Genomic DNA, 22,784 nt, shown 5'->3' with positions numbered 1-22,784 from the left:
AAAAGTTATGGAAGTGAGAGCTGGACCATCAAGAAGGCTGATCGCTGAAGAACTGATGCTTTTGAATTCTGGTGCTGGAGGAGACTCTTGAGAGTCCCATGGGCTGCAAGAAGATCAAACCTCTCCATTCTGAAGGAAATCAGCCCTGAGCAGTGGCGTAGCGTGGGTTGTCAGCACCCAGGGCAAGGCAAGTAATTTGCGCTCCCTAACCCGGGGCAAGGCAAGTAACTTGCGCCCCCTAACCCCTAACCTGCCGCTGCTGCCAGCTTCTTCTTGCTGCTGCCTGGGCTGGGGTATTTACGGTAAGGTACGCTTGCCCGGAGGAGGAGGGCAGAGAGGCGTGGAAAATGCAACATGGCCCAGCAGCTGCAGCAGCAGCGGCGGGGGGGCTGAGGAGGGGCTGCCTGGCGCGCCCTCCGCGGCCCTGACGCGCGGGGACCGCTGAGAGCCGCTGCCAGCTCGTCGGTTCCGCGAGACATGGGGCTCTGCTACAGCCTGCGCCCGAGGCTCTTCGGCAACTCCGGAGGCGGCGAGCGCGCCCCCCCAAATGTTGCGCCCGGGGCGCCCGGCCCCCCCTGCACATGCTATGCCACTGGCCCTGAGTGCTCACTGGAAGGACAGATCCTGAAGCTGAGGCTCCAAGACTTTGGCCACCTCATGAGAAGAGAAGACTCCCTGGAAAAGACCCTGATGATGGGAAAGATGGAGGGCACAAGGAGAAGGGGGCGACAGAGGACGAGATGGTGGGACAGTGTTCTCGAAGAGACCAGCATGAGTTTGACCAAACTGCGGGAGGCAGTGGAAGACAGGAGGGCCTGGCGTGCTCTGGTCCAGGGGGTCACAAAGAGTCGGACATGACTAAACAACAACATCTCCCCATGGCATTGTCCCTGCGCGAAGGGGCTGACGGGAGATGTAGTTTTAGCCGCTCCCTCTGGGTCCACCGTGCGCATGCGCGAGAAGGCGGAGCGAGCTGACCCGCCTGGGTGACGTCACTCCCCACGCGGTATTTCTCTCCCCCGGCGGACTCCAATGCAGGCGCAGAGGACGCTCTCGGCATGGAGCGGGCGCTGCTCTTCTCGCTGCTCCTAACAGCCGCCGCTATAGACGCAGGTGAGCACAACCCGCGCATGCGCGAGGAGCCCCTTTCTGGGCAGGAATGCCGGCACACGCGGGAGGGGGGGGCTCCACTCAGGTCACGCCCACCTCCACCGCCGGCGCCGATTGGCCAGGCGCTCCTCGGCTGTCGGAAAGGCGCCGATTGGACGCTCGCTTGAGCCCGCCCCTCCCCCTATGACCTCGCCCTCTTATTGGTTGCGGGGTGGTGGGCGGGGCCTCTTTGGGGTTGTCATGGAGACGGGGCCTGTACTTTCAGGCTGAGGAGAGAAATAAACAAGAATAAAGCATGTTTGTTATTAATACATAGGAATTATAATGCTAGAATTTGGGGTCACGTGTTATGTGTTTATACCCCGCCCTCCCTCCATGGGTGGGGTAACTTTTCCTGCTTCTTCCCCATTTTTGTTTCCCCCCTCACAACAACCCTGTGAGGTAGGCCACATTATTATTATTATTATTATTATTATTATTATTATTAATTTTATTATTAATTTTATTATTATTTAATTTATTGTTGTTAGCCGCCCTGAGACCGGCTTCGACTGGGGAGGGCAGGATATAAATAAAAAAAATATTATTATTATTATTATTATTATTAAGCTAGTAAAGCCCAAATGGGCCCCAGTCAGCTTCATGGATGAATAGAGGACAGAACTCCCGCCTTCAGGGGCCTAGCCAACTTAAGTTCTACCAAGAGGAAAACTTAATGGCCACACGCCGATATTTTCCATTAATTTCAGCTAGAGTAGGACTGTAGCTAGGTGCATCCCTAAAGCATTAACCATTAAGCTATACTTAATTAATTAAGCTGAGGCTCCAAGACTTTGGCCACCTCATGAGAAGAGAAGACTCCCTGGAAAAGACCCTGATGTTGGGAAAGATGGAGGGCGCAAGGAGAAGGGGACGACAGAGGACGAGATGGTGGGACAGTGTTATTAAAGCTGCTAACATGAGTTTGACTAAACTGTGGGAGGCAGTGGAAGACAGGAGGGCCTGGCGTGCTCTGATCCATGGGGTCACGAAGAGTCGGACACGACTAAACGACTCAACAACAACATCAGGCAGTAATTGGGCACATCCACATTGTACATCTTATAGCACATGGCTTCCCCCCCCCCTCCCAAAAAAAAATTACCCTGGGAACTGTTTGTCAAGGTACTGGGAATTGTACTTCACTACTTTCGGAGGTGCTATAGATCCTGGGAGTCTTTGGGTTGAAACTGCATGCTTCAAATGCTGTTTGAGGAAACTTGCAGCCAGTCTTTTGAATTTGTTGTTTAGTCGTTTAGTCGTGTCCGACTCTTCGTGACCCCCTGGACCAGAGCACGCCAGGCACTCCTGTCTTCCACTGCCTCCCGCAGTTTGGTCAGACTCATGTTTGTAGCTTTGAGAACACTGTCCCACCATCTCGTCCTCTGTCGTCCCCTTCTCCTTGGGCCCTCCATCTTTCCCAACATCAGGATCTTTTCCAGGAAGTCTAACCTTCTCCTGAGGTGGCCAAAGTCTTGGAGCCTCAGCTTCAGGATCTGTCCTTCCAGTGAGCACTCAGGGCTGATTTCCTTCAGAATGGAGAGGTTTGATCTTCTTGCAGTCCATGGGACTCTCAAGAGTCTCCTCCAGCACCAGAATTCAAAAGCATCCATTCTTTGGCTATCAGCTCTCACTTCCATACATCACTATTGGGAAAACCATGGCTTTAACTATACGGACCTTTGTTGGCAAGGTGATGTCTCTGCTTTTTAAGATGCTGTCCAGGTTTGTCATAGCTTTTCTCCCAAGTAGCAGGCGTCTTTTAATTTCGTGACTGCTGTCACCATCTGCAGTGATCATGGAGCCCAAGAAAGTAAAATCTCTCACTGCCTCCATTTCTTCCCCTTCTATTTGCCAGGAGGTGATGGGCCCAGTGGCCATGATCTTAGGGTTTATTTTATGTTGAGCTTCAGACCATATTATCCTTCGTGGTGAAGGGGCTTGAATAACTCAGAGAAGCTATGAGCTATGCTGTGCAGGGCCACCCAAGATGGACAGGTCATAGTGTTGAGTTTTGACCAAACATAATCCACCTGGAGCAGGAACTGGCAAGCCACTCCAGTATCCCTGCCAAGAAAACTCCATGGACAAAGACAACAGGCACACATCGATATTTTCCATTAATTTCAGTGAGAGTAGGACTGAAACTAGATGCATCCTTAAGCATTAACCATCAAGCTATAGAGGCAGTAATTGGGCACATCCACATCGTACATCTTATAGCACATGGCTCCCTCCCCTAAAAAAAATTTACCCTGGGAACTGTAGTTCACCTTTGTCGAGGTACTAGGAATTGTAGTTCACCCGTTTCGGAGGTGCTATAGATCCTGGGAGTCTTTGGGTTGAAGCTGCGTGCTTCAAATGCTGTTTGAGCAAACTTGCAGCCAGTCTTTTGAATTTAATGAATGCAATTATCCCTCACGGGAGAGGTCAAGGCCGAATAAACGATTCTTCTCTGTTCTTTGGCACGACTGATTAGGCTTAGCAAGAGTGACTTGGCTCAAGGTCGTTCAGTAAGTTTCATGCCCAAGTGTTGACTTTTAAAAAAAATGTATTTGTATTAAAGATTTTCTTGATTTACAAAGGTATGTGCAATGTCTCTCTCTCGTATTTTCCCCCCACGTAACACTTTTTTTTTTAGAAATCGGCTTCATTTGTTGAGACGTTAGGAAGAATAGGGGGAAAGAGGTGGAGGGGGGGGGAACCAAGTGTAGATTTGAACCCAGGTCTTTCGTCTCCTTAGGCTAGGTCCTATGTTACACCTGCTCAGCGCGGGTCCATTTTAACTGAAATTGTAACATTTGGAAGGGACCCCAAGGGTCATCTAGTCCAACCCCCTGCAGGAATCCATGTTAGTTATGTCTATCAGTGGGTCTACTCTGACTGGGAATTACTGGGTACAACCCACCTGACAACACCCATCCCGACCCTCGGTGTATTCATACATACATAAGGGTGGGTCACTGCTTGTTTTAGGTCTCCTGACCCTTCACTGTTCATTGGCATCATTTACTGATATTTCTTGTCCTGCCCCCCAAAAAATATTACTTGGCACTTAAACCACAACCTTGCTATTTCTTCATTCTTGTGATATTTCAGAGCTTATTTTTATTTTTGCACAGCTAAAGCCCTCTATTCAAACCCAGTTCCAATAAAAATCCCACCTAGGGATACTGAATATATAAGCTTTATTACGCTCAACCAAAAAACACCCCTGCTGCTCCTATTATGAACGAATGTGCAGCCAAAGTCCTCTGTTAAAATCCTGTTCCGATAAGAAAATTCCAACAAGGGGCGTTGGAAAAAATAATCCTAATTGTACCCAGAAAGAGGAAAAAACCACCCCCACCCCACTGTGGTTGAAACTTTTGTCCAGTTCTAATAACATGTGATATTTTTTCTTTGCCCATAAAAATAAGCTGTGATTAGGAGTTCCAGAGAGTGGCAACACGAGAACAGTTCTACGAGTTCTCTATATGTTAGCCAACTGTCTTTCATATTATTTCTATGCATGGTTGATGACTCTATAGGCGATAGCCACTAGGGAGTTTTGGCTGTTATTTCTTTCCCAAACTTCTAATAGGGCCTTTCTCACCAAATGATTAGTAAAGCCTCTATGTGCTTTTATTTTATCATGACCCCTTTTCAGTGGTGGCTCCCCATTTGTGGAACGCTCTACCCAGGGAGGCTTCCCTAGTGCCATCATTACATTTTGTTGTTGTTTAGTCGTGTCCGTCTCTTGGTGACCCCAGGGACCAGAGCAAGCCAGGCACTCCTGTCTTCCACTGCCTCCCGCAGTTTGGTCAAACTCACGTTGGTCACTTCTATAAATAACACTATCCAACCGTCTTGTCCTCTGTCGTCCCCTTCTCCTTGTACCCTCCATCTTTCCCAACATCAGGGTCTTTCCCAGGGAGTCTTCTCTTCTCATGAGGTGGCCAAAGTCTTGGAGCCTCAGCTTCAGGATCTGTCCTTCCAGTGAGCACTCAGGGCTGCTTTCCTTAAGAATGGATCGGTTTGATCTTCTTGCAGTCCATGGGACTCTCAAGAGTCTCCTCCAGCACCAGAATTCAAAAGCTTCAATTCTTTGGCGATCAGCCTTCTTTTTGGTCCAGTTCTCACTTCCATACATCACTACTGGGAAAACAATAGTTTTAACTTTGTTGGCAAGGTGATGTCTCTGCGTTTTAAGATGCTGTCTACGTTTGTCGTTGCTTTTCTCCCAAGAAGCAGGCGTCTTTTAATTTCGTGGCTAACTTTAGGTTTTAAGCCAAAATATTTCTTTTTTGCCAGGCCTTTGGGTCTTAATTATCTGTCGCCTCGATTGGGTGAAATATTGCCATCCTTTACCTTTTAGATTTTCCTTTGTGTGTGTGTTTCCTCCACTTTTATGCCGGCTTCAAGGTACATTCATTTATATGTCATAAGTCACCTCAAATTACCTTGGTGTGACCAATTTATTCATTTAATTCACAAAAACTTGCACGCCACTTGATAGGTTTTTATTTTTTTAAGGATTGCAAAAAAGGTAAGATCGGGAAGGATTTCCAATAGATTAAAACATAACAAGAAGTTTAAAATGCTGAAGCAGATAGAAATGCACACCAGCTTTTCTAAGCGGCTGAACTAAACAAGGATGTTCTTAGCAGGCGCTGAGAAAAATACAGTGATCTCAAGCAGGCTTTTGAGTGTTTGTAAATCCTGCCTAAGGGATGCGGGTGGTGCTGTGGGTTAAACCACAGAGCCTAGGGCTTGCCGATCAGAAGGTCGGTGGTTCGAATCCCCGCGATGGGGTGAGCTCCTGTTGCTCGGTCCCTGCTCCTGCCAACCTAGTAGTTCGAAAGCACGTCAAAGTGCAAGTAGATAAATAGGTACCACTCCAGCGGGAAGGTCAACGGCGTTTCCATGCGCTGCTTTGGTTCGCCAGAAGCGGCTTAGTCCTGCTGGCCACATGACCCGGAAGCTGTACGCCGGCTCCCTCGGCCAATAAAGCGAGATGAGCGCCGTAACCCCAGAGTCGGCCACGACTGGACCTAATGGTCAGGGGCCCCTTTACCTTTTTAAATCCTGCCTCTTTCATAGCTGAGCTGCTGGAGTTGCTCCAATGTTCTTGACCATCCTTTTGGGTCTCCCAAATGACTCTCTTGTGTGTTTGTTTGTGTTTCACAATTCAGAACATTTCCTTTGCACCCTCGGGAGTTTCCGGTGCGAGGACGGCGGGCAGGTTCCGCTGTGCCAGCGGTGCGACGGGAAGCGGGACTGCGGCGATGGCAGCGACGAGAGAGGCTGTCGAGCCGCCAACGTCTCGTGCGGACCCCACGGGAGGCGATGCGGCAGTGACGGCCCTTGTCTGCCCTTGGAGAGGATCTGTGACGGCCACGGCGATTGCCCGGACAATTCCGACGAGTCCTTAGATGCCTGCGGGCATCGGGTAGACACGACTTCGCCAGCCTGCCCGAAGGACGAGTTTCAATGCGAACCAGGGGCAGAGTGCTTCCCCCTGGCGTTTGTGTGCGACGGCCATTCTGATTGTCCGGACGAGAGGGATGAACGAGGCTGCCTTCTGGACTTCCCAACGGTTTCGGTAACGCCACCAGCCACTCAGACAGGTAAGTTGTGCATCAGTCTGCTTTAGGGGGCAAACAGGTATCCTGGCAACCATCTCTACCGTAACCCCCTCCTTTAGCTGACCCAGAATACTTTTGCTTCCTCCCCTTTGCCTCTGCTTGCTTCACGGTAAAAGGGTTTTTTAAATATAAAGTTGTCCTTGACTCCCCTAACACCACCCCAAATTACCGTATTTTTTGCTCTATAAGACTCACTTTTTCCCTCCTAAAAAGTAAGGGGAAATGTGTGTGCATCTTATGGAGCGAATGCAGACTGTGCAGCTATCCCAGAAGCCAGAACAGCAAGAGGGATTGCTGCTTTCACTGCGCAGCGATCCTTCTTGCTGTTCTGGCTTCTGGGATTCAGAATATTTTTTTTTCTTGTTTCCTCCTCCAAAAACTAGGTGCGTCTTGTGGTCTGGTGCGTCTTATAGAGCGAAAAATACGGTATTTGGAATGTAGGGGAAATATCACTGTACAGTGGTACCTTGGTTCTCGAACTTAATCCGTTCCAGGAGTCCGTTCAACTCCTGAAACCGTTCGAAAACCAAGGCGCGGCTTCTGATTGGTTGCAGGAGCTTCCTGCTCTTAATCGGAAGCTGTGTCGGATGTTCAGCTTCCAAAAAACGTTTGGAAACTGGAACACTCACTTCCGGGTTTGCGGCGTTCGGGAGCCGATTTGTTCAGGAGCCAAGCCGTTCGAGTACCAAGCTACCACTGTATATTAGTATTGGCACCATAAAAGTGTCCTAAATAAGAAGCGCCATTGTGTTGTGGAGTCATCTTTTTAAATATAAAGTGTGGTGAGGGCAGTGCACTCTGCACATGGCCATGCACTGAGTTTCTGAGGCTCACAGTTCCTATTGATTATTATCGCTATGCATAATCAGCTTCTTTTTGACCCCCAGGGCCTTTATTCCCCACCTGCACAGAAATTTATTTATGCGTGTTATTTATTTCACAAAATCTGTACGCTGCTTGATTATAACCATAAACCGCAAAGCGGCTTGCAGAGAAATAGAACCGTAAAACCAAGGAAAAGGTGCAATGCATTAAAACATAAAAAGGGGCCCCTGACCATTAGGTCCAATCGTGGCCGACTCTGGGATTGCAACGCTCATCTCGCTTTACTGGCCAAGGGAGCCGGCATACAGCTTCTGGGTCATGTGGCCAGCAGGACTAAGCCGCTTCTGGCGAACCAGAGCAGCGCATGGAGACACCGTTTACCTTCCCGCCGGAGCTGTACCTATTTATCTACTTGCACTTTGATGTGGCAGGAGCAGGGACCGAGCAACGGCAGCTCACACTATCATTGCGGGGATTCGAACCGCCGACCTTCTGATCAGCAAGTCCTAGGCTCTGTGGTTTAACCCACAGCGCCACCCGCGTCCCATTAAAACAGTTAAAATATGAAAACGGATTTCAATACAAAACCAGCTTGAAATGGAGTGGAATCTCCTGGAAGAAGTTGGGGCTGGCTGGCACCCTGAACCTGAACCGCTCCACACTGCAAAATGCTCTTGCAGACCCTGCTTAGCTTTGTTTTACAGGTGCTATAAAACTGCAGCTTGTGTTGGGTGCAGTATGCTGGTATTGCTATTGCTGCTGTCGCTGCCAAGTTTTGATGAGAACTTTTATTGTCTGTGGTGCTCCTGTGCTGCCCGGGAGTACTTTCCATCTATCTCCCTGCCAAAAGGGAATGACCGCCGCACCTTCTTTGCTGGCACAATTCTCCCTGGAGTTTCAAGGAAAGGAGTGTGGGCCGCGCTGTCTTTAGCATATACGCCGCCGCGGTGCAGAGATCCACCCAGCGCCCCCAAATTTAGTTTAGCCCCCAAATTAACTTTTATTATGCTTATGTCAGACACAACGCTTACGCCTTATCTCTTGTTTACGAAAGAAGAAACAAACTTTTTAATTTTCTCATTTATTTACAATACAGTGGTACCTCGGGTTAAGTACTTAATTCGTTCCGGAGGTCCGCACTTAACCTGAAACTGTTCTTAACCTGAAGCACCACTTTAGCTAATGGGGCCTCCTGCTGCTGCCGCGCCACCGGAGCATGATTTCTGTTCTTATCCTGAAGCAAAGTTCTTAACCCGAGGTAATATTTCTGGGTTAGCAGAGTCTGTAACCTGAAGCGTATGCAACATGAAGCGTATGTAACCCGAGGTACCACTGTACACCTATGCTTAAGTATACAACACCATTACACTTAAACTTATAAGAATTGTTTAGGCACCACCCACTGCCACATGAAGCATAGCATAGCAAGTTACAATACGTAACATAATATTTTGATGTAAGAGTTAATTTCGCGTGCACGGCACCGTAGTGAATGAAAAGCGCCACCACTGGCGCAGCGCATCTTTGGTAAGTGAGTGCACAAAGTTGAAAGTCCGAGACGTGGGAGAAGAACAAACAGAAGAAGATTGGAAGAAATTTAAAGATTATCTGCAAAAACATTGTAAATTATTTGAATGTTAAAGTGATGCAGGATATAGAGATAATGTGGCATTAGTGACAAAGTTGAAAGGAATGTGCAAAGATGTTTTATAAGTAACAAGTAAAGAAATACAGCAAAATTAATCAATGATGGGGGATTAGAAGATAAGTGGATAGCAGCGGTAATGGTTAATTTAAAAGAAATTAAGCAATATTAAAATCAGTCCAAATAGAGGAAGAATTTCCTGAAACTAAATTGGAAATTGGAATACAGAAAAGGGAGGTGTGAGGAAGTTGGGAAAGTAAGGTACATGAAATTAAGACTTGAACTTATATATTTTTGTTTGATTTTTGTATTTTATATTGTTTATTATTTGTTATTGTGTTGTTTTGTTTTGTTTGTTATGATAAAATTTGTTGAAACTTTAATAAAAATCTTTGGGGGGGGGGGGAAAGAAAGTCCTTTAGTGAAACAGTAGGTATACATTTCGGTAATACCTAGATGTATATATATATATTGTTTTTCTAGCTTGATCAAAATTATTTATTATTTCATAACAGGTAGATAGTTAAGGGGACGCGGGTGGCGCTGTGGGTTAAACCACAGAGCCTAGGGCTTGCCGATCAGAAGGTCGCGGTTCGAATCCCCGCAACGACTGGGTGAGCTCCCGTTGCTCGGTCCCTGCTCCTGCCAACCTAGCAGTTCGAAAGCATGTCAAAGTGCAAGTAGATAAATAGGTACCACTGTATTAGAAGCTTAGAAGTTGGAGGGTCCTATTTGGGGTCTCGAAACCCACGTTTAAACCCCATCTTGCAACATGAGACTCATAGAATCATAGAGTTGGAAGGGACCACAAGGGCCATTGAGTCCAACCCCCTGCCAAGCAGGAAACACCATCAGAGCACTCCTGACATATGGTTGTCAAGCCTCTGCTTAAAGACCTCCAAAGAAGGAGACTCCACCACACTCCTTGGCAGCAAATTCCACTGTCAAACAGCTCTTACTGTCAGGATGTTTTTCCTAATGTTGAGGTGGAATCTTCTTTCTTGTAGTTTGGATCCATTGCTCCGTGTCCGCTTCTCTGGAGCAGCAAAAAACAACCTTTCTCCCTCCTCTATGTGACATCCTTTTATATATTTGAACATGGCTAGCATATCACCCCTTAACTTCCTCTTCTCCAGGCTAAACATGCCCAGCTCCCTTAGCCGTTCCTCATAGGGCATCGTTTCCAGGCCTTTGACCATTTTGGTTGCCCTCCTCTGGACACGTTCCAGTTTGTCAGTGTCCTTCTTGAACTGTGGTGCCCAGAACTGGACACAGTACTCCAGGTGAAGTCTGACCAGAGCAGAATACAGTGGCACTATTATCTTATTTTTTTAAAATTAACCTGCATATGGTGTGTTTTTTCCCCTTCCCCTTCTTGCCTGCCTTTCTAAGATGGCGTGCCTGTCCCTAGAAATGCGATACCTGCGGATTTGGTGGTTCTTTCCATCATTGGTGAGTCGTAATGGCAAAAGCATTCTTCTGTCTCTTTGGTGTTTAATAGTGAGCCATTTCTTATTGAAACCTAAGCCGGCCGGATTTGGCCCACCAGGCCATTTCCCCAAAACCATGCATGCCAGTCTCGCACCTGCAGGTTGCTGGCTGCTGCCGAAAACAGGATTGGACCTCTGCAGCGTCAGCTCCACCCTCCTGTCATCTTTCACCAATCCTGATCAATATTTGGCCTGCAGAGCCAAATACCGTATTTTTCCGTGTATAAGACGCCCCCCATGTATAAGACTCCCTCCTATTTTGGGGGGGCTCCATATTAAGAAAACACCCCTCAGCGCTTCTCGTGTTATAAAACGAGCCCCAATTTTAAACCTAACTTTTTGGTTAAAAAAACCTAGTCCTATACACGGAAAAATACGGTAGGTTTCCCAGCCCTGCTCTGTGCCAAAGGTGGCTAACCATTTTTGACTTGGCGGGGCTGGTGTTATCTCCATCATTTTATTTTATTTATTTATTATTTTTTTAATTATAAATTTTATTAGTATTTTCCATGCAACAACAACAACACGGAAAGTATCGAAAAATAACAAAACACAAAAACCGACATTCAAAAAAACAAACAAACCTCAAATCCGTATCTTGCAAGTTAATAATATACCGTATTTTTCGCCCTATAGGACGCACTTTTTCCCCTCAAAAAATGAAGGGGAAATGTGTGTGCGTCCTATGGGGCGATAGCAGGCTTTCGCTGAAGCCTGGAGAGCGAGAGGGGTCGGTGCGCACAGACCCCTCTCGCTCTCCAGGCTTCGCGGACCTCTCCGCAAGCGGGGGAGCACTCCCGCTGCTTGCGGAGAGGTGCCTGCATGCGGAAGCCTGGGCGCGCTGAGCTCAGCGCGTCCAAGCTTCGCGCACCTCTCCGCAAGCGGAGGGAGCGCTCCCGCCGCTTGCGGAGAGGTGCCTGCATGCGGAAGCCTGGGCGCACTGAGCTCAGCATGTCCAGGCTTCGCGGACCTCTCTGCAAGCGGCGGGAGCTCCCACGGCTTGCAGAGAGCTGCCTGTTTGGGGGCTGGGGTCAGGGGAAGCTCCGGCGGGCCTCCCCCGCCCCAGCCCCGCGCCTGGGGGGGAAATAATTTTTTTCCCTTTATTTCCCCCCAAAAAAACTAGGTGCGCCTTATGGGACGGTGCGTCCTATAGGGCGAAAAATACAGTAAACACTAAAAAAAAAAAGCAAACATTGACTTCCACCAATCCCAGAGCACCTCCTTTACCTCTCATTGTGTCTTCCTGTTTTCCTTATCATCTCTATCCTAGCATCCAGATATAAATCCCTCTTTCTTGTCCTTTCACTCCACAAGGTTATTCCAGACTCAGCCAGTTTTCTGTCCTCGAACCTTGGCTTGACACTCCCATTCCTTTTTCACTTCGCTTTTTGGTTTTTCTGTCATTAGATCTGTCAATTTGGCTAATTCTAAATATTCTGTCATCTCCATCATTGACTAATCCTCTCGGGGCCAAATCGCTGGCACCCTGCATATGCAGACACTCGTTTGCACATCCACGGAGCGGAAACAGTGTGTCCTGTTTCAGGCAGGGAGAACAGCCATTTGAATATTTTATTCACAATGATTTTTCCTGCACAGGAAACCATACCTTGGCCGTGGTGGTGCAGCTGCCTTTCTGGGGGTGGGGGGAGCTGTTAAAGGAGTGGGGTACACCTGGTTCCTTTGCCCCATCCTTACTGATGCTGTGCACATCCACACACCCAAAACTGGGGTGGGGGACAGTTGGTCCACCGGGGAAAGTGGCCGCCGAGACCATATAGCACTGGTCCTGAAAGACCTGTACATTGGCTCCCAGTACGTTTCCGAGCACAATTCAAATCGTTGGTGCTGACCTTTAAAGCCCTAAACGGCCTCGGTCCTGTATATCTGAAGGAGCATCTCCACCCGCATTGTTCAGCCCAGACGCTGAGGTCCAGCTCCGAGGGCATTCTGGCGGTTCCCTCGCTACGAGAAGCCAAGTTACGGTAAACCAGGCAGAGGGCCTTCTCGGTGGTGGCGCCCGCCCTGTGGAATGCCCTCCCAGCAGATGTCAAAGAGAAAAACAACTACCAGATTTTTAGAAGACGTCTGAAGGCAGCCCTGTTTAGGGAAGCTTTTAATGTTTAATAGGTTGTTGTATTTTAATATTCCATTGGAAGCCGCCCAGATGGGTGGGGTATAAATAATAAATTATTATTATTATCCTCCCCCTCTCTCCTTCATTCCGTAGCGTTCCTGGCTGTTATGGTGGCTGCTGTTTTTGCCACTGCCTGGAGCCGTGCGAAAGCGAGACATCTGGCAAGCTTCAAGTGGGATCACGGTTCAGAGCAGCTGATCGCCAAACAGCAGCCTTGAGAGACTCCTTCCTTCGAGGTACACCTGAGCTACGCATTTGACTCATTTCCCCGCCCCCTCTCTTCACCTGCAGGTCAGTGCCCTTATTAAACCTGCTTCTTCCTAGAACCCTCTTCCCAGCTCAGCCAGTACATTGGTGCCTCGCAAGATGAAAAGAATCCGTTCCGCGAGTCTCTTCGTCTTGCGGTTTTTTCGTCTTGCGAAGCAAGCCGCTTAGCGCTATTAGCGGCTTAGCGGGCTTAGCGGATCAGCTGATAAGCGGCTTAGCGGATCAGCTGTTAAGCGGCTTAGCAGATCAGCTTAGCGGATCAGCTGTTAAGCGGCTTAGCGGCTTGGGAAAAAGGGGGAAAGGAAAAAAAACCCGCAGGAACTCGCAAGACATTTTCGTCTTGCGAAGCAAGCCCATAGGAAATTTGTTATGTGAAGCACCTCCAAAACGGAAAACCCTTTCGTCTAGCGGGTTTTCCGTCTTGCGAGGCATTCGTCTTGCGGGGCACCACTGCAGAGCATGAGACTCTTAATCTCAGGGTTGTAGGTTTGAACCCACGGTGGGCAACAGATTTTTGCATTCCTTGTCGCGCCTTCCAACTCTTCCATCCCGCTGGCTGTCTTGGCTTCCTCTTTAGCCACGCACAACCTCTCCAGCTTTGAGAAGCTGCACGTGGCTTTGTTTATAGCCGCGGGGCTGGGGCGGTGGAAGCCCCCAAAACAGGTCCAGGAGCGGCGGCAAGATTGCGCGCAACCTCGCCGTCGCTCCCAGGGCTTGTGGGGCTGGGGACTGGGGAAGCCTGAGCTTCCCCCGACCCCAGCCCCCAGAACAGGCTGCTATCCGCAAGCCTTCGGAGCCCGGTGGGAACTCCTGCTCCGAAGGCTTGTGGATAGCTGCTTGAAGCCTGGAGAGCGAGAGTGGTCGGTGCACACCAGCCATCAGCGAAAGCCTGCATTCACTCCATAGGACGCACACACATTTCCCCTTCATTTTTGGAGGGGGAAAAGTGCGTCCTATAGAGCGAAAAATACGGTAGCTTTTCCCTCAATTACAAAATGATTGGTGTTTCATGGATTCCGACTCTTACCAATAATTTCATTTATGATCTCCAGAGCTGGCCTGCCTTCGGAAGCGTGGTGTCTGATTCAACACATCCTCTGAGAAGAACGGCCAACCTTTTAGTTGCTGCTCTTGCTGCTCCCGCCAGCTTTCAACAGGTGCCTTCAGTCGAGAACTTCAGGCGCACATCCGAGTTAGAAGGTCAATCGCTTTCTCAAGGGAGACCTCCCAGTCACTGGCCCTCGTCATCTCAAAACGAGTTAGAAGGTCAATCGCTTTCTCAAGGGAGACCTCCCTGTCGTGGTCCTTGTCATCTCAAAACGTATTTATTTCTGCCCTCTGGCTCCTTGATCTTCCGTGGCAAAGAGCTGCTGAGTTTAGCCACTGCAGCTATGAACAGAGGCTCAAAAGGGTACTGGAAAATGTGGGGCACGCATTAATAAAAACAGCATTATTATCCAGTAGGCTTTGGTGGAAACTGCATCAAAAGCATATTTGAATTGCCGCTTTAGGTTGTTTTTCCTCTATACTGGGCAATTTGCCGTTTGGCTAAAACCTTTCCCTACGTTTCCCCCAGTACACTCGGCTTTTCTTTTCCCACCAATTGTGGCAAAAAGCAGCAGAAGAAAATTGCCATGGCACATTCCCTTGCCACGCTAGTTTTGCCCGCAGCAAGCATCCTTGTGTGGCAAAAACGGTTTTTTTAATCATCCCGGTCACCTTGCCTCGTGCAAACACAGTGTTTTCCCTTGCACAAATCTCTGTCTCTGCATCCGTCTCTTGTGAGAATCAGGCCAATTAGGGGGGAGCCCAGTTTGCTGTTGGGGATAAAACCCCATAGGTTGTCCTAAAATGTCCCAAAAGGATCTTCTAAAATGTCCAGCTGGAACAACTCCGTTGCTTAAGCGTTTGGCACAGAATCAACTCTGGAAACTTGTAAAAGATTAAAAATAAAAACTTTTTGGAGAAAAAATAACTTGGGAGTTTTGGCTTTTATTCTCTTATTTCTCTCTCCCCATCCTGCCAATACATTTTTTGTTGTTTTTCACTTTAATACAAGAGCTAAACTAAATGTAACTACAGTAACTTGCCCAGAGATTTATTATTGTTTCATATATAGGTACATAGTACACAAGAAAAACAGTGGCTGGGGTAACTCAGCCAGGTGGGCGGGGTATAAATAATAATAATAATAATAATTGTTGTTGTTGTTGTTATTTCTGATATTCTCTGAATGCTGCTTTCTCACAAATCATGCCCAAAATGGCTTAGAACAAAGAAACGACAATATTATTATTTTTTGCGTAAAACAGAGCAAAACATTAACAATTTCATAACAACTTAGCAAAACAAAGATATAATACCATGTTGCTCAGCGTTTTCCAATTCTACAATATCCATTTTGAGGATGTTTTGAGGACGGGCGTACCTCTAGCCAGGCTACGTGCTGGCACTGTCAGGGTAACTGGGTGTGAGGTGACAGGAAAACAGAGTTTTTAGCAGGGTGTTCTGGGAAGAAGAAGGAAGAAGAGAGACTGGGATCTATCCACAGAGATTCTTGTGTTGTGAAGGTGGAATCCAAGTTATCTTCCGTCTCATTTATAAAGGAAAAGAAAGGAAACCAAGTCTCAAAAAATGTGTCCCTCCCTGATGTTCCTTTAATCACCCTTCTGCGGCGACTAAGGCGTTCCGAGAGAATGCCACATGCCAGATATTATTTCACCAGATTTCAGTGAGGATTTCCAGTATCGGGCTATCGTTAATTGGGCTGACGGTTACAAAAGCTAAACTAAATCTCTGCAATTTAAAGTTGTTGTTTAAATGTGGGTCTGATGATACTAAGGTGAGGACCCAATTGCATGGGGGGAAGGATTGCTGCGTAATTTTGGAAATAATGCGAAACACCTTTCCCCTCAGCGTGCAATTTTTCCCTTATTTCTACAATGAGGGGAGGAGTTTTGCTTGAAAAGAGGGAGCAGACTGAGACAGAGGAGGGAGGGATTGCTGCTGCAGTGCGACAGGAACCCCTCAACCAGTCTCTAAGCTTCACCTCATATATGATGATATAATTCATATCAAAATATTCATTTAGACATTAATCAATGACTTCCCTGTGAGTGCCTGGAGGCGGTTGTAGGATGGATGGCGGCTAACAGATTGAGGTGAATCCTGACAAGACAGAACTACTGTTTTGGGGGGACAGGGGGTGGGGGATTCCCTGGTCCTGAATGGGGTAACTGTGCCCCTGAAGGACCAGGTGCGCAGCCTGGAAGTCATTTAGGACTCACGGCTGTCCATGGAGGCACAGGTTAATTCTGTGTCCAGGGCGGCTGTTTACCAGCTCCACCTGGTACGCAGGATGAGACCCTCCCTGCCCACAGACTGTCTGGCCAGAGTGGTGCATGCTCTGGTTATCTCCCGCTTGGACTACTGCAACGCGCCCTACATGGGGCTACCTTTGAAGGTGACCCGGAAACTGCAATTAATCCAGAATGCGGCAGCTAGACTGGTGACTGGGGGCGGCCGCCGAGACCATATAACACTGGTCCTGAGAGATCTGCATTGGCTCCCAGGACGTTTCCAAGCACAATTCAAAGTGTTGGTGCTGACATTGAAAGCCCTCAATGGCCTCGGTCCTGTATACCTGAAGGAGCGTCTCCACCCCCATCGTTCTGCCCGGACAGTGAGGTCCTGCGCCAAGGGACTTCTGGCGGTTCCCTCCCTCCGAGAAGCCAAGTTACAGGGAACCAGGCAGAGGGCCTTCTCGGTGGTGGCGCCCGCCCTGTGGAACGCTCCCCCCCTTCAGATATGAAGGAAATAAGCAGCTATCCTATCTTTAAAAGACATCTGAAGGCAGCCCTGTTCAGGGACGTTTTTAATATTTAATGCTGTATTGTTTTTAACACTTGATTGGGAGCCACCCAGTGTGGCTGGGGAAACTCAGCCAGATGGGCGGGGTATAAATAATAAATTATTATTACTATTATTATTATTATTATTATTATTATTATTATTATTATTATTATTATTATTCCCTTCTTCTCTTTCCGTGGTTCATTTGGCATACCATAAATCCCTGCATATTTTACATCGGGGTCTGCAAAGTTTTTGTGGCTTGGGCTGGTCCACAGACGCCGCAGTGGGCCAGAGCGCGCACGCACACATGCGCAGGCGCCATTTCCGGTGCTCCTTCTGGCACGGAGGAGGCGCACACAGCTTCCCATTGGCTGCAGGAGCTTCCTGCACTGCAGGGGACTGGACTGAATGACCCTTGGGTTCCCTTCCAACTCTATGGTACTGGAAGTTGCACATAACTATCGTGACTGGTTGGGCAGAACCCTGAAACCTGGCAGCTGTCATACTGCTGCCCCTTCCTGGATTGATTGATTGATTGATTGATTGATGGAAGGAAGGCAGGCAGGCAGGCAGGCAGGCAGGCAGGCAGCAGAAGTCTCTGTGCTGTTGAAATACAGCTCCCATGAGCTCCAGCTAGCATGGTGAATGGCCAGGAATAAGTTGCATCCAGAGCAGCGGTTCTCAACCTGTGGATGATGTTGGACTACCCAGATGTTGTTGGACTACAACTCCCATCATCCCTGAGCTCTGGCATTGCTAGCTGGGGGTGAGCGGAGTCGTAGTAAAACAACATATGGGGACCCACAGGTTGAGAAAGGCTGTTCTAAAGCATGGGTAGGCAAACTAAGGCCTGGGGGCCGGATCCAGCCCAATCGCCTTCTAAATCCGGCCTGCGGACGGTCCAGGAATCAGCGTGTTTTTACATGAGCAGAATGTGTGCTTTTATTTAAAATGCATCTCTGGGTTATTTGTGGGGCCTGCCTGGTGTTTTTACATGAGCAGAATGTGTGCTTTTATTCAAAATGCATCTCTGGGTTATTTGTGGGGCCTGCCTGCTGTTTTTACATGAGCAGAATGCATGCTTTTATTCCAAATGCATCTCTGGGTTATTTGTGGGGCATAGGAATCCGTTCTTTTTTTCCCTTTCAAAATATAGTCTGGCCCTGCACAAGGTCTGAGGGACAGTGGACCGGCCCCCTGCTGAAAAAGTTTGCAGAGAGCGAGAGGTTATTCACACCTGGCTTTAAAGTCCAACAGGTTGGGGAGCACGTTTTATATGTACTGGAAGTTTTCAAGGATCAAAAGCACTTAAAGGATAGAGTGCCCATCGTGGGAGACGGGAGCGTCCGATAAATCAAAGGAAGACCCGGCTTCCAAAAATAGCCTCTTAACTTGAAAGGTTAACCCCATAAGCTTATTAACGTTTTAAGAAGCTTGGGCATAGCTGCTTCCAGATACACCCAGCGTCTCCCTCGCAGAAGCAGCCGGGGTGAGGGGAGAAGGCTCAGGGGGTTAAGCCAGACTGTGCACACACAGTAGCTGATAGGAGGCATTTGACCCAAGCGCTCGTTGAATGGGAGCAGGACCAGGGAGCCCCAGAACTGGGCTTCTCCTAGCAGCCAGGGGACCGCAGTCTGTAAGCACCACTCAACAGCGATGAGGAAGCCCATAAACAGGCGGTCCAGCCTTTCGGCCAACTTGAAAATCGGCGACTACAAGAAATGCTGCCTGACTCCCGAGGAGGAGGAAGTCTACATCCCCTTCGCTCAAGAGAGGCTGGTCAAGCAATGGGGGTCGATGCACAACGTAGCAGACAGGGCCCAGGAACGCCAGAGCATCCCTCCCCGGAGGAACCGCTACTTCCTGAACCTCAACGTCGGCGGGAAGTGCTTCCAGATCGCGTGCAAAGTGGCCGCCAGGTATCCCGTCACCAGGATCGGCCAGCTGGCCGTCGCCACCGACCCCATGAAGAAGCTGCAGCTCTGTGACGACTACTCGGTCCCGAGGAACGAATACTTCTTCGACCGGGACCCCTTCATCTTCCACTACGTCTTCCACTTCTACCGCAGTGGCGTCATGTGGATCATGCAGGAACTCTGCCCGGCCAACTTTGTGGAGGAAATCGAGTATTGGGGCGTCCACATGAAGTACGCCCAAAGGTGCTGCCGTATCCTCTTTGAGGAGAAACAGGATGAGATGGCCGAATACCTGAAGGTCCAACGGGAGCTAGAAGCGGAGCTGGAGCCGCTGGAGAGCGAGGTGAACTTTGAGGGCATGTTCCTGGGCACGTTCCGGAAGGCCATCTGGAACCTGGTGGAGAACCCGTTCTCCTCCATCCCTGCCAAGATCATCGCCATCATGTCCAGCGTCTGCGTGCTGGTCTCCATCGTGGGCATGACGCTCAGCACGGTGGAGGAGATGCAACACAAGACCAGCAAGAAGTGCATGGAGCGCGTGGAGACCGTCTGCGCCATCTTCTTCACCCTTGAGTACCTGATGAGACTCATCTCCGCCTCCTCTTGCCAGCAGTTCCTGCGGGCGGCCTTCAGCGCCATCGACCTGGTCTCCATCCTCCCTTTCTATATCCAGCTCCTCTTCGAGAACCTGGGCGAGGGAGACACGGAATACCACGAGGAGTTGCACAAGATGCGCAGCGTCGGGAAGCTGGGGAAGGTCCTCAAGCTCATTAAGCTCATGCGCATCTTCCGTATCCTCAAGCTGGCGCGCCACTCCACCGGCCTGCGGGCTTTCGGCTTCACCATCCGACAGTGCTACCAGCAGGTCTGCTGCCTCCTCCTCTTCATCGCCATGGGCGTCTTCACCTTCTCGGCGCTGATGCACTCCGTGGAGCATGACGTCCCCGGCACCAACTTCACCAGCATCCCTAGCGCCTGGTGGTGGGCAGCGGTGAGTGAGGGGCTCTGGTTACCTGCTCCATGGGTGGGGGACCCTCAATTCTTGTGGGGGGTTCCGGTTTGGCCGTTTACCCCAAACTATGCCCTGCTGCCAATCACTGGGTGTTATCAGCCGATGGTCACGGGGTCTAACCCTGCTGGGTGCTGCTTCAAAGGTAGCCCCATGTAGAGCGCATTGCAGTAGTCCAAGCAGGAGATAACCAGAGCATGCACCACTCTGGCAAGACAGTCCGCAGGCAGGTAGGGTCTTAGCCTGTGTACCAGATGGAGCTGCTAAACAGCTGCCCTGGATACAGAATTGACCTGCGCCTCCATGGACAGCTGTGAGTCCAAAATGACTCCCAGGCTGCACACCTGGTCCTTCAGGGGCACAGTGACCCCATTCAGGACCAGGGAATCCTCCACACCTGCCCGCCCCCTGTTCCCCAGTACTTCTGTCTTGTCAGGATTCAACCTCAATCTATTAGCCGCCATCCATCCTCCAACCGCCTCCAGGCACTCACACAGGACCTTCACCGCCTTCACTGCTTCTGATTTAAAGGAGAGGCTAAAGGTCCCCGCCTCCCCCCCCCCGAGCTATCAGTCTCCTCCTCTCCAGGGTTTCCCCCCAAGCAATCAGAGACTGTGCCTGCGTACCTGTCTTTGCTCCTCTCACTTCATCCCTCTGCTGGTTCTGGGACACAAAGGAGGAGGGAGAGAGACCTGTGTCTTTTCACCAGGTTGACTCATCTCTGCTTCTTGGCCTCCCGCCTCCCCTGCTTCAGCTTCTGCCTCTGATTTTGGACTTATCTCTGTCACAGACTCTTCCAGCTCACTAAGCCCTCTTGCCCCTTCAGCTTCCAAACCTTCACACAGTCTTCTGTGACCACTCATTGCTGTCTCACCCCCACTCCCCGGGCTCTGAAACTTCTTCCCTTGCTGGGTCCCAGCTGGTTCCTCCCAGCATTCCTCTGCATCCTACCAGTTCCTGACACCCTAAGCCTGTGGGTCACCTTTGACATGGGTCAGTCAGGTGATGGATGAGTAGCTCTTGCCCACCCGTCACAGCTCCCCCTGCTCCTGATTTAATCATGTGGAATCAGACCATTAGCCCACCCAGCCTTGCCCTGGGCACGGGCAATGCACGCTATGCCCCTGCCTCCTGCAGACCACAGCGATCTGCTTGGTGCTTAAGGGATGCTGAGCAAAAAATGTCTAGGGATGCAGGTGGCGCTGTGGTCTAAACCACTGAGCCTGTTGGGCTTGCCAATCAGAAGATCAGCAGTTTGACTCCACAAACAGGGTGAGCTCCCATTGCTCTGTCCCAGCTCCTGCCAACCTAGCAGTTCGAAAGCACACCAGTGCAAGTAGATAAATAGGTACCACTGCGTGGTGGGAAGATAAATGGCGTTTCTGTGTGCTCTGGTTTCCATCACGGTGTCCCGTTGTGCCAGAAGCGGTTTAGTCATGCCGGCCACATGACCCAGACAGCTATCTGTGGACAAATGCTGGCTCCCTTGGCCTCAAAGCAAGATGGGCGCCGCAACCCCAGAGGTCCTTTACTTTTATCTAGTGGTGTGAGCATAAAAAGGCTTAGCTCACTGGGTGCTTAGGGCACGAGATGGCAGGGAACAAGCCAAGCTGATTTGGGTGCATTGTCTCATAGAATTGCAGGCTTGGAACGGATCCCCAAGGGTAAAGGTAAAGGGACCCCTGACCATTAGGTCCAGTCGCAAACGACTCTAGGGTTGCGGCACTCATCTCGCTTTACTGGCCGAGGAAGCCGGAGAACAGTTTCCGGTCATGTGGCCAGCATGACTAAGCCGCTTCTGGCGAACCAGAGCAGCGCACGGAAACACCGTTTACCTTCCTGCCGGAGCGGTACCTATTTATCTACTTGTACCAGTGTGCTTTTGAACTGCTAGGTTGGCAGGAGCAGGGACTGAGCAACGGGAGCTCACCCCGTCGCGGGGATTCGAACCACCGACCTTGTGATCGGCAAGTCCTAGGCTCTGTGGCTTAACCCACAGCGCCACCCGCGTCCCCAAGGGTACCATCTCGCAGTGCAGGAATCCGGGGACTTTTCTGGCATGCTCTTGATGAGCCAGAAGGCAGGCGTGCATCTTCACTGCTTGCAAACGAGGCCCAATCCTGTTTCGGTTCTGTGTCATTCTTTTCCTCCTCTCTAGGTCAGCCTCTCTACGGTGGGCTACGGGGACACCGTTCCGGACACATTTCTGGGGCGTATGGTGGCCTTTGGCTGCATCTCCTTTGGCATCATCTTGAACGGCATGCCCATCTCCATCCTCTACAACAAGTTCTCCGACTACTACGCCAAGCTGAAGTCCCACGAGAACGAGACCACCCTGTCGCTCAAGCTCTCGCGGAAACTCAACCTCAGGGCCAGAGCCTGGAGGAAGTTCACCGAGTGCTGCTGCGCTGAGTACATCATCACCGGCCAGCAAGCTTCGCATCAGGCCCATGCCCGCCACGGGTACCACCCCGTCCATCAGGGGCACCCGGTCACCCGCCAGCCGGGGCACCCTCACCCCCAAATGCCCCATTCTCCCGTCCACTGCTCAGACCACCTCGCTCCCCAACCGCACCCTCACCATGCCCACCCAGAGGCTCTCAACACCCACCTCGCTCCGCCGTCGGGGCGGCCCACCCCTCAGCCATCGCCGCGGCCGCCCTCTCAAGCCAGGCGAGGGAGCCAGTAGAAGAAGCAGGTGGAGAGAGGGTTTTGTGGTCTTTTTAGGAGGGTATGCTTCGTTTGCAAAGGGCCACATTTATTTATTATTATTAGAGCCAGTGTGGTGTAGTGGATAAGAGCGGTGGACTCGTAATCTGGGGAACCGGGTTCGCTTCCCCGCTCCTCCACCTGCAGCTACTGGG

At 50.0% G+C, this 22,784-nt stretch overlaps 2 protein-coding genes across 3 annotated transcripts; both read left to right on the top strand.

The window, feature by feature from the left end:
• The first annotated feature begins 803 nt into the window (after nucleotides 1-803).
• On the top strand, nucleotides 804-14,392 carry LOC309360924 (uncharacterized protein). Of its 2 annotated transcripts, XM_081895912.1 has the most exons (5): nucleotides 825-1,113; nucleotides 6,324-6,758; nucleotides 10,639-10,698; nucleotides 12,967-13,109; nucleotides 14,193-14,392. In XM_081895912.1, the coding sequence occupies exons 1-4, from the start codon at nucleotides 1,059-1,061 to the stop codon at nucleotides 13,089-13,091; spliced, it is 675 nt and encodes a 224-aa protein (XP_081752038.1). In that variant the 5' UTR covers nucleotides 825-1,058; the 3' UTR covers nucleotides 13,092-13,109; nucleotides 14,193-14,392. The 2 variants fall into 2 exon arrangements, with proteins under 2 accessions (XP_081752039.1, XP_081752038.1); XM_081895913.1 differs by lacking the exon at nucleotides 10,639-10,698 and having other exon boundaries at nucleotides 804-1,113.
• Nucleotides 14,393-18,532: 4,140 nt separating this feature from the next.
• Nucleotides 18,533-22,715, top strand: LOC309360656 (potassium voltage-gated channel subfamily V member 2-like). The gene is made up of 2 exons (XM_081895330.1): nucleotides 18,533-19,902; nucleotides 22,079-22,715. Exons 1-2 carry the CDS (start codon nucleotides 18,652-18,654, stop codon nucleotides 22,607-22,609), a joined length of 1,782 nt encoding a protein of 593 aa, XP_081751456.1. The 5' UTR covers nucleotides 18,533-18,651; the 3' UTR covers nucleotides 22,610-22,715.
• Nucleotides 22,716-22,784: the final 69 nt, after the last annotated feature.

Source organism: Podarcis melisellensis, assembly GCF_964234715.1.
Source record: "Podarcis melisellensis genome assembly, chromosome: 18".
NCBI lineage: Eukaryota > Metazoa > Chordata > Lepidosauria > Squamata > Lacertidae > Podarcis > Podarcis melisellensis.
This window is presented reverse-complemented; position numbering and strand designations above follow the sequence as displayed.

What these genes read in the sequence shown, in the direction of transcription:
- LOC309360656 (XM_081895330.1), top strand. Translation starts at nt 18,652, where the DNA reads ATGAGGAAGCCCATAAACAGGCGGTCCAGCCTTTCGGCCAACTTGAAA. An exon ending in GCGCCTGGTGGTGGGCAGCG is followed by an intron (nt 19,903 to 22,078) that starts GTGAGTGAGGGG and finishes CCTCCTCTCTAG; the next exon opens with GTCAGCCTCTCTACGGTGGG.
- LOC309360924 (XM_081895912.1), top strand. Translation starts at nt 1,059, where the DNA reads ATGGAGCGGGCGCTGCTCTTCTCGCTGCTCCTAACAGCCGCCGCTATA. An exon ending in AGCCGCCGCTATAGACGCAG is followed by an intron (nt 1,114 to 6,323) that starts GTGAGCACAACC and finishes TTCACAATTCAG; the next exon opens with AACATTTCCTTTGCACCCTC. An exon ending in GGTGGTTCTTTCCATCATTG is followed by an intron (nt 10,699 to 12,966) that starts GTGAGTCGTAAT and finishes TTCATTCCGTAG; the next exon opens with CGTTCCTGGCTGTTATGGTG.